The sequence below is a fragment of the Lepidochelys olivacea genome (assembly GCF_965140295.1).
Source record: "Lepidochelys olivacea isolate rLepOli2 genome assembly, chromosome: 1".
Taxonomy (NCBI): domain Eukaryota; kingdom Metazoa; phylum Chordata; order Testudines; family Cheloniidae; genus Lepidochelys; species Lepidochelys olivacea.
The window spans coordinates 353,346,127-353,356,877 of NC_140411.1; the positions used below are offsets into that span (position 1 = coordinate 353,346,127).

The 10,751-nt window shown below is 64.4% G+C and overlaps 1 protein-coding gene across 1 annotated transcript in view; it reads right to left on the minus strand.

The window, feature by feature from the left end:
- Positions 1–5,013: 5,013 nt before the first annotated feature.
- PRRT4 (proline rich transmembrane protein 4) overlaps positions 5,014–10,751 on the minus strand; it is a 29,466-nt gene continuing 23,728 nt past the window's right edge. Inside the window, exon 4 of the mRNA XM_084633471.1 lies at positions 5,014–7,676. Within this exon, the coding sequence (XP_084489597.1) occupies positions 5,707–7,676 (1,970 nt within the window). The 3' untranslated portion in view covers positions 5,014–5,706. The remainder of the gene's footprint in view (positions 7,677–10,751) is intronic.

Sequence of the window (10,751 nt, forward strand, 5' to 3'; positions counted from 1 at the left end):
TCTTCACGATTGGGTTCCCCATTGGGAGATCAGAGAAAGATGGGATTGGAGCTGAGTCCGAGGGAGCAAGAGAACAGGGAGAGACAGCGAGAGCCCGAGAAAGAGCTGCAGAAGCAGCAGCAGGAACTGGCGGTGGGGGAGCGGAGAGGCCTAGGGGACCTCCCCGGGGTGAGGGGGGATAGACCCCGGGGGGCCAGTTCCGCAGGGAACCTCAAGACTAAATTGCTGCCCCTGGTTAAGGAGGGGGGGGATGTGGATGCCACCTCACTGCCTTTGAGCAGGCTGGAGATTTGAACCGGGGGACCCTGCAGAAAAGCCCCGGTGTTTAGCTCCCTTGCTGGGTCCCAAGGCCATAGACTCTGTCAGCCAGATGGGTGGGGAGGTGGACAGGCTCCCACTCCTGACCTCAACCTATATGTCTGGGTGGAGTCTCCTGGGTCCAGGCCCCTTGGACCCCCAGTGGGAGCAGAAGGTGATGGTCAATGGGGAGACGTTCCTGGGGTGGCGAGATCCTGGGACAGAGAGAACTGGTGTCAGGCCCCGGGTGGTGCAGCCTCAGATGCTGAGGGGCAGTGTGAGCTGGGTGAGGGTCCCAGGGACGAAGGCCCTCGCCCTGCCTATGGCCCAGATCCCTGTACAGACCCAGGAGGGGTCAGGCTGGCTGGTCGTTGGGGTTCTCCAGGACATTGGCTGCGAGACCCTGTTGTGGGGTGACTGTGTCTCTTTGGGACAGGATCCAGGCCCTGCTCCGGTAACTGCCAAGAGTTTGAATTTGAATCCAGGGAACCAATCCGCGGAGAGGGAAATGGTCAGTGAAAATGCAGATGACCTGGCTGGCAGGAGGGAGGAGCAGCTAGGCTCAGGCTACCTGCCTGCCTGTGACCAGACCCCTGGGGCTGGGTGGGACAGAGAGATGCTCCCCGCCGCCTTGCACACCGGAGAGGGGGCTCAGGCTGGCTCTATTCCAGTGAGGAAAGCAGGGAGCTCGCTGCCTAGCCCCACTGGGACATCCAGGGCAGTGCTGAGCACAGTGGGAGCTGAGACCCCAGCTGAGTGGGGGGGAGACACAGGCAGGGCAGGGGATCTGTTGGGAGTGGGAAGGTGCTTGGTAAGGAAAGTCTGGATGAGCCTAGGCAGCCTTGTGATCTGATGGCTGTGTCTAGTCAGCAGGGTGGGAAGGCGAGGAGAGTGGAAGATGAGTGTCCCTGGACCTTACCTGTTAGCTGGGTGGAGAAGTGGGACAGTGAAGGAAACGTGCCTGTGTCTGTCAGGGGTATTGACTTGCCTATGGAGGGAGCTACCCTGATCTCCAAGCAGTTGTCTGTGACCAGCCTTGTGTGCTGGGACCACGGGAATGAGATCCCAAGCTGTGTGTCTGGGAAAGGAGAAAGTGTGTCCGGCTCTTCTTTGTGGAGCAGACAGAAGGGCCCTTTCAGCCTGTTATGTTTGAGAATAGTGAAGTTGTCTCAGAGTTGGTTCTGGATCCAGCTAAAGCCCAGGAAGGGAATGGTCCTAAGTTTGTGTCTGCTCGGGAGAATGGCCCTGTAACTAGGTCGCATCCAGTTAGTGTCTATGTAAAATCCCAGAGACCAGACAATTCTGGTGCTTGTATTTTGCCTGTTGCTAGTGTGTTGTTGGGAAAGGGTGAAGCAACTCTGTCTAATCAGGGTGAGATCCTAGCCAGGGCACAAGGAGAGCAGAAAGGTGATTTGATTGTGTTACCTACTGAGGGTGTGGAAACTTGTAGCAAGAAGGAAAAGATTCCTGAACTTGTGTGTGTCAAAGGGAAGGCGAATGCTTCTGATCTTTTATCTAGGAAGGGGATTGTGTAGGAATCCGCTGGATGGGCCAGAGGTGATTCTGGATGTAAGGGAGACCCAGAAAGAGTCTGTTGTTGCTCAGGAAAGTGTTCCTCTAGAGCAAGCCCTAGGTAAAGAGGGTAAGAGCAGAATTTCTGGGAGGGGTGAAAAGAAAAGGAGGACTTGTGGCACCTTAGAGACTAACCAATTTATTTGAGCATGAGCTTTCGTGAGCTACAGCTCACTTCCTCAGATGCATATCTGTAGCTCACGGAAGCTTATGCTCAAATAAATTGGTTAGTCTCTAAGGTGCCACAAGTCCTCCTTTTCTTTTTGCAGATACAGACTAACACGGCTGCTACTCTGAAACCTGTGTGGGGTGAATTGTTGCATAGACAAGCCCTAGGGAAAGGAATCCTCGTGGAGTCTTTGCAAGCAGTTTACTGCTACTGAAGGGTGTGAAAGTGATTTAATCAAGAAAGTTTCAGTTCCTAACAGCCAGAAATTTTCTTTTGTGAATGGATCCAGTGACTGTCCTGTTGAAAGATCCAGTGTGGAGAGCTTTGAGAAGGTCTCAGATGAAGTGAAAGCTGTTAAGAAAGTTAAACAGTCCTCTAACCAAGTGGCTGTGTTTGGCCAGCTTGTTGGGGAGAAGACTCAATTCTAGTTTGACCCCCTGGGGTTTTGGGGGTGGCCAAAGGGCACGGGCTGCATAAACCTTCCCACATGCAGCCTGTGAGTGCTATCAACCACCCCCCAACCTAAGGGAGGGCGTGAAACTGGAAGGGCCTGGTGTAACTCCCCACGAAGGAATGGGAGAGATGCTGGGGCATCCATGGGAACATTGGTGGCTTCGAACTTCCCCAGGTCACCGGCTAAAGTGACTCCGCTCAGTTCGATCTCGAAGGGGGGAGAGATGTGACGAAGTGGGACTGTTCTTAATGTTTCCTCTGAATCGTGTGGGGGTGTCTCAGTTTCCCCTATGCAGTTTTTAAGTATCTAGCTGGTGGGGTAAGGGTGTATGATCATTGCAGAGCCCTAGAGGGCAGGTGTATGCAGGAGTCTGGACACAGAGCATGGCCGACACCCTGTTTCCTGGCAACTGATGGCCTGACCCTTCCCCCCTGCAAGGTGAGAGCTAAAGGGTTGGAGAACAAAGGAATCAGGTGCCCTCCTGGCCTGGGAAAGGGACAAAGCCCAGAGGGGGAGGGGCTGGAGGGAGTTTCAGTTTGGGGCTGGCTGGGACATGGAGTGAAGTGCAGACGGGGTTGTCTGGCTCACTGTCCTCCAAAATGGACCCGGCTGAGGGGTCCGGTTCTCTGCATCTACAAGCTCTGTGTTAGACCATGTTCCTGTTGTCTAATAAACCTTCTGTTTTACTGGCTGGCTGAGAGTCACGTCTGACTGCGGAGTTGGGGGGCAGGACCCTCTGGCTTCCCCAGGACCCCGCCTGGGTGGACTGGCTGTGGGAAGTGCATGGAGGGGCAGAGGATGCTGAATGCTCCGAGGTCAGACCCAGGAAGGTGGAAGCCGTGTGAGCTGTGTGTCCTGAAGACAGGCTGCTCACAGGAAGGCGACTGCCCCAGAGTCGTGTCTGGCTTCATGGGGAGCAGTTCCAGAGCATCGCCCGGGGACTCCGTGACAGTGGGGCTGGGTATTGGCAGGGCTGGGCAGGGCACCGGGTGCCGTGCCCTGGGGTTGGGTGGGGCTGGGTATTGCAGAGCTGGGGCAGGGCTGGGCAGGGCACCGGGTGCTTTGCTGTGGGGCTGGGCATTGGGAGCCCATCACAGTGCCATCAGGTTCATGAAAGCAGCAGCAGGGTGTATTGGCAGGCCTGTGATGCAGGCCGTTCGGGATCCAGTCGAAGCCCCTTGGCTTGTCACTGGGAGCACAAGCGAGTCCCTGGGTCCCAGGCCGAAAGGGAAAGTGCAGGAGAATTTCCAGGCCAGGAATATGAACGCCTTGCCAGGCAATTCACTGCTGACCTTCCCCGCAGCACAGAGCTGGTTTGCTCATTTCATTTCTAATTGCCATGCTTCCTCGTTAGTCCCAGCAGCATCGCTCAGCCCGGAGGCACAGCTGCAAATCCCCCGCCCCCCCCACCCCGTGCAGGGAGCGAAGGGCTTTTACCCTGCTCGGCGTAGGGCTCTGCACCCAGCGTATGGGCCGGGGCTGATCCCTTCTCAACGGCACAGCCGTGCTGGCCACCGGCCTGTCCTGGGGCCTGCCGGGGGCTCATCTCTCTCCCCCACGGCCTGCGTTTGCTGCGGGAAAACCCCTCTGTGCAGTGGGAGAACATGAGAGCGGCCAGGCTGGCCCAGCTAGCCCAGCGTCCTGTCTGCCAGCAGCGGCGGGGTGGGGTGGACACACTCGCCCTGCGTGTTCCTCTCCTCCCACAGACCCTCAGCCTGCCCCTTGCGGCGCTGACGGGGACACGGCTGTGCCAGCGACGGGGCTGGCTAGCCAGCGTGACTCACGCAGGAGGGCCAAGCGCTGGGCAGCTCCTGGGGCACCCTGCCCCCCAGCGTCACCCCTGGATCTCCAAAGGCAGCAGGCATTTTCCCACAGCTGCCACCCGGGGCTACTGCACCCTGCCTCTCACAGCCCCTCCGCTGAAGCCCAGCCTTGGCCCCAGGAGCCCCCATCACAGCTGCTGACCCTGCTGTCCCTGCAGAGAGGGGGCCTGGGGAGGCCCCCCACTTCCTGCTGGCAGCCCAGGGGAGCATGGGGGGGGGGACGAGTAGGGGGCTGCAGTGTCTCCACATTGTTCCCCCCGCCCACCGCCCAGGAAACACCCTGGTTCCTGCTCCAAAGGTCGCCCAAGACGCACGTCCTGCTGGCCGGGCCCTGCTGGGGCTGGCCGAAGAGTCGCTACGGGCCCGTCCTCCCCTGCTCGGCCCGAGGCAGTGTGCCAGGGTCCCTTCCCTGTGCCGGTCCCCAGCCCACGGCATTCAGACGGGGTCCCTGGGCCAGCTCCGTTCCCTGCCCTGCCCTCCGTTCCCTGCCTCCGTTCCCTGCACTGGGCGCTCCGGTGCTGGGCAGCAGGACAGCGCCCGACGATTGCCTAATAATGAACCCCAGGGGCGCCCTTTCTCCCTGGCAGCACTCGTGTCTCACTCAGACACTCGGAACTGGACGGGGCTGGGGCTTTGCAGGTTTACCCATGTAACGCCCCCGGCTCCTGCCCGACGAGGACCCAGCTGCTCCTGTTGATAAAATACTTTATTAATGCAAAGGAGGGAGGAGTTTCCGGCCCCCGCGCCCGGGGGCCTGTCACTGCCGCTGCGGGCTTTGGAGTCTGGAGTACAAACCACGAGCCTACCTCATTGCTAATACAGGGGTCAAAGTCTGGGCCCGGGCCCACCCGGGGCTGGGAGGAAGCGGGGGAGGAGGGTGTTAGGCAGCAGGTGTATGGGGGGGCGGGCATGGGGCATCTCTACTGAGCCGCTTCCAAGGGCCAGGGCGAGAGCCGGGCCCCTGGGCCCCCTTCCCAAGGAGCTGTGGGCCCTGGCTGTTGGGAGCCCGCAGTCCCTTCTCGCACCCAGCAGGGAGCGCCCTCTCCTCGTCATAGAGCTGCAGGCCCCAATGGCCGGCCACTGGCTCCCCCAGCCCCCTCTCCGGCGTGGGGGAGGACACGGGCAATGCAGTGTGGGCACTGGGCGCGCGGGGGGACGACATGGCGAATCTGCCCCGCCCCGGGACCTTGCTGTGGTGTGAGCGCCCACTGCTGGGGTGCATGGGCCATGCATTGGCTCTGACCAGAGGGGACCCCCCTCCAGAGGCGGGAAGGGCCCGTCCCGCCTAGCACCATGGGGGGAGATGTGGGTTTCAGGGCCGCCCTGGCTCCTCCTGCCAGGCCGGGCCCACGGGGAAGGTGGCCGCAGCGGGGCCGGGGCGGCCCCTCTCCCTACAGGTCGATGGTGTCGCTGTTGATGCTGAGTGCGTCGATCTGCCGGCACACGTCCAGGAACTCCTCCTGCAGCCGAGCCGCGTCGCCCGCCGGCGGCTCCGGGACCAGAGAGTCCAAGGACTCCTGGGAGGGCTGGCCCAGGGGCAGGTACGGCCCCCCGGGCGGCGGGGGGGACCGGCGGGGGCTGCTCTCGCCCTGGCCCCGGGGCAGCTTCGGCTCGTAGGCAAAGGAAGACGCGTGGGTGGTTGGCTCCGGGCTGGGGCACAGGACCAGGGAGGAGCCGTCCAGGGAGAGTCCGTAGGGGGAGCTGGAGCAGCAGCTGCTGCCCCTCCATCTGCCCGGGGAGCAGAGGGCGGCATCAGACGCGCCCACCTCTGGGGACGCCTCCCCATCCCCTCCCTGGGGCAGGGCCACGTCCAGCTCCACGCAGGAGGCCGTCCGGTACAGGCCGCGGCTGGCCGGCGTCTCCCGGAGCCCCTGGCGCTCCTGCAGGCCGGGGCTGTGGAGGCTGAGTGCCAGGGGGCTGGACCGGGCTGGGGCGCTGGAGGGCTGGAAGAGGCTGGCGGGGATGAGGGCCTCGCTGAACAGGGCCTCGTCGATGCTGCGCCGCAGGTTGATGGGCGACGGGGGCCGGAAGCCGGCGGTGGGGTCGCTGTCCATGGCCACGCTGATGACGGAGGAGGCCTTCGAGCTGTAGCCGCCCTCGAGGCCCGTCTCCGAGGTCCTGGCAGCCCCCGGACTGTGGGCGCCGCAGTAGCCCGCCGCCCCGTCCGCACTCGGGCGGCTCCCGGCCAGGGCGTAGAGCGGCAGGAACTCGGAGTCGCTGCGGGTGATGGTGTCACACGTCACCAGCTTCTCATGCTGCGCCACGGCCCACTGGAAGTTGTTGGCCAGGATGGGGGCCTTCACGGGGCCGCGGAAGAGCCCGCCCCAGCAGTGCACGCAGGGGGGCTCATGGGAGCAGAACATGGGGTACAGGCCCACCAGGGCCAGGGGCAGCCCGGTGCCCACCTCACAGAGCCGGCAGCCCAGCTGCAGCGACCACCAGGGCCAGGGCCCGAAGAAGCCCGGCGGCAGGCCGTAGCCCAGGGCGTGGAGGATGGCGTAGGCCTGCAGGGCAGCGCTCAGCAGGGCGAAGCAGGCGGCAAGCAGGGTGGAGCGCGCTGCCCGGCTCCAGTCGCCGGCGTCAGCGAAGGGGCAGTGGCCGAGGCGCTCGGTGGGTGGCGTGGCGCTCTGGAGGTGGTAGATCTGCAGGGCGCCCACCCGCCCCAGGCAGTAGAAGGTGAGGAAGGCGAGGGAGAGGAGGGCGGCCAGCAGGGCGAAGGCCCCCCGCGAGACCAGCAGCAGGAAGGGGAACTGGCGCAGCAGGTCGGCGGCCAGGACAGCGCCCACGGCCACGGAGAAGTGCAGCAGCACCAGGGCGGCCAGGCAGCCGGGGTGCCGGAAGCGGGCGCGCGAGAGCTGGACGCGGGAGCGGGTGGAGAGCAGCAGGAAGGCGACGGCCAGCGCGGAGGAGAAGCAAGGGAAGGGCAGGTCGTGCAGCAGCAGCCAGGCCAGGGCCGGCAGCCGCTCCTGCTGCCCGTAGGCGTCGTAGAAGAGCAGGAAGGCCCGGGCGGCGCCGGCCACCAGCAGCAGCAGGTCGAGGGCGGCCAGGAAGGTGCAGCCAGCCGGGCAGCGGAAGGGGAGGCAGGCCAGGCTCAGCAGGGAGAGCAGGGCCAGCAGGCTGAAGAGGGAGCCAGCCCCGTAGACGTGGGCTTCCCAGGCCAGGCCCCAGTCGGCCATGGCCGTGTTCCAGTCCGCGTGCAGCGTGACGAAGAGGGGCCGGGAGGGCAGCGGGTGTGGTGCCGGGGGGGCCTCGGGCTCAGGGCTGGGGGAGCCGCACTCCTCTGGCTTCTCTGGCGTGCACCTGGGCCAGGCGGCCAGCGCCCCCTCGCTGCCGGGAGAGGGGCCAGGGGCCGGGGCCGGGCCTGGGGATGAAGGAGACGGAGAGGCCATTAGCAGGGGGCGGAGGCAGACCCAGCGCTAGGGCCCAGCGGGTCTTCGTGGCCTGGCATCATCATGGGGACGCCCACAAAGCCCACCCCCTCCTGCCTCTCCGGGGCCGGGAAACGCGTCACTCGCACAAGCCTGGTGCCCCACGGAGCTGGGCAGCACCTGGGGCCTGGCCCCGGGGGGTGGGGACCACCAGGGGGGCACCAGGGGCAAGGTAGGGGTGATGGAAACAGGCTGCCCTGCCTCTCCCCCACCCACAGAGCGTGCACCAGCCCCAGAGCACACACGCCCCCCCCCCACAGAGCACACACCAGTCCCAGAGTGCGCACGCCCCCCACTCACAGAGCACGCACCAGCCCCAGAGCACGCACGCCCCCCACTCACAGAGCGCGCACCAGCCCGAGCACGCACGCCCCCCCCCACATGGAGCGCACACCAGCCAGAGAGCACGCGCACCCCCCACAGAGCACGCACCAGCCCCCACGTGCACGTACATCCCCCCCCACACACAGAGCGCGCACCAGCCCCAGAGCGAGCACGCCCCCCACTCACAGAGCGTGCACCAGCCCCAGAGCGCGCACGCCCCCCCCCACAGAGCACGCACCAGTCCCAGAGTGCGCACGCCCCCCACTCACAGAGCACGCACCAGCCCCAGAGCACGCACGCCCCCCACTCACAGAGCGCGCACCAGCCCGAGCACGCACACCCCCCCCCACATGGAGCGCACACCAGCCAGAGAGCACGCGCACCCCCCACAGAGCACGCACCAGCCCCCGCGTGCACGTACATCCCCCCCCACACACAGAGCGCGCACCAGCCCCAGAGCGAGCACGCCCCCCACTCACAGAGCGTGCACCAGCCCCAGAGCGCGCACGCCCCCCCCACACACAGAGCGCGCACCAGCCCCAGAGCGCGCACGCCCCCCCCCACAGAGCGCGCATGCCCCCCACTCACAGAGCACGCACTGAACTGGCTGCATAGCCCGCACACACACACACACAGAGCAAGTGCTGGCCCCAGAACGCAACCCCACCCCCGCCCACGGGCCCCAGTGTGGACACACACACAGAGCACACACGTGTCCCAGTGCACACACGCACACGCATACTAATATACCATCACCTGGCAGATGCTCCCACTTGAGACACTCACAAAACACACGTGCAGACACAACTTTGTGCGTGTGCATTTTGCACTTGACTGTGTGCCCCTGCGGGGAGGGCAGAGGGGGGGCTTTGAAACACACACAGGCCTTACAGTGAAAAGGCCCCCGGTCAGGGCGTGGTGTCTGCTGTATTCAGCCACTCAGGCCCGGCGGTGCAAACACCCGCCATGCACAAGCGCACGTCCCCCGAGCTCCCCCCGCATGGCCGCACAACACACAGCCACACACATCCCTGCACTATCTGCGCCCGCGGCTGGAAAGCAGGCAGCCAGGGACTCTGTTCTGGAGATAAAACATGAAAGCGAACAGCCCCTAATCCAGGGGCCCTGGAGCCGCAGAGCTGCTGGCAGAATGTGCCGGGCTGCTGGCTGCTTGTGGGGGGCCGGCTGGCTGAGCCCCCTGGGACCTCAGGGGTGGAGCGGTGCCGACTGTCAGCTCAGGCAGACACCCCGTGCGGAGCCCCCCATGCCGCTGGGCTAGCACAGCAGGGACAGATGCCCACCATGCACATGGCGCAGGAGGGGGACCCCGGGGACCCCCATGCTCACTCCAACAGCAGAGCGCACCAGGGCTCCTCAGTGACAGCTGGCTTGGGAGAGCCGGGTGCGCCCTTCTCCCTGCTGGGAGAGGCCACCTGCCCGGGAGCTCAAGGCCAGGGAGTGACCAGGGTCAGGGCACGGGGGCTGAGATGGACAGGGTGGACAAGCAGCGCCAGCCTGGTTCGTGGGCACATCCTAGGGGCCTCCCCGTGTCCGGTGGAGGCTGAGAAAAGCCTCTGCATTGCAACTGCTTTGGAGCAAGCCCAGCGCCCGCTGGCCAGCCCCGTGGGCGCTGGCATGGGGGAGGGGAGGCCGGTGGGCTCGGAAGCCTTGTTGGCAGCCACAATGGGCTGGGGCTGCCTCTCGGGCTGTTTGCGTAGCCAGGGGCTTCTCCAAACACAGCGGCTCACACAATGGCCGGTCCCAGCGGGGCACAAAGGCTCCATGGGGCCTGGCAGGAAGCGGCAGGACAGATGCCGATCAGCAATCACCCCAATGCCGACACAGCCTCCTCCCCCCACGGCTCCCCCAGGCAGCCTGAACTGGGGCTGCCAGAGGAGCCCCCAGAGCTCAGCCCAGCCCCACTTCCCCCTCCTCGACGGCCCCTCTCAGGGGCAGGGCTCCAGCAGCGCAGGGGATCCTGGCCCGGCCCTGCACCCCGCTTTGTTTATCGCTCTCGAGTCTAATCTGGGGCTTTAGCCAGGTTCGGATCAGCACCAAGTGCCTCTGCAGCCCCCTCTTCGCTGGATTAGTTCTGGCATCTCTCAATCCGCCCGCACGTTTGCATCACCGCAGAGGAATTTGCCACGGAGCCGGCTGTCTGGCCCCTGGGCCCTGCTGCTGTCAGGGCCGTGTGCCCTGCTATACGCAGGATCGTCCTGCCCGTGCCCGGCCAGCGCCATGGCCCGGGGAGCAGAGCTCAGGCCCAGGGGTCTGGAGGGCTACGCCTGGCCATGCCACTGAGTTGGTGGGACCTGCCCCTCCCCAGCCCTCTGTCCATGAGAACGGTCCCATCCCCATTCCTAATGCGCTGAGACGTAGGGACAAGAGGCACAGGGTGTGCTCAGTACTATTGTCAGTCGGGGCCCCACTGGCCCCAGCTGCGTGGCAGCCCCATCCCCCTGCATGGAGCTCCTGCTCTGGAGTCCCGGGGGCACTCAGCCCTCAGTCGCCCTGCGACAGACTCTGCTAAAGAGAGGTTTCAGAGTAGCAGCCGTGTTAGTCTGTATTCGCAAAAAGAAAAGGAGGACTTGTGGCACCTTAGAGACTAACCAATTTATTAGAGCATAAGCTTTCGTGAGCTACAGCTCACTTCCTCAGATGCATATCGTGGAAACTGCCCACTT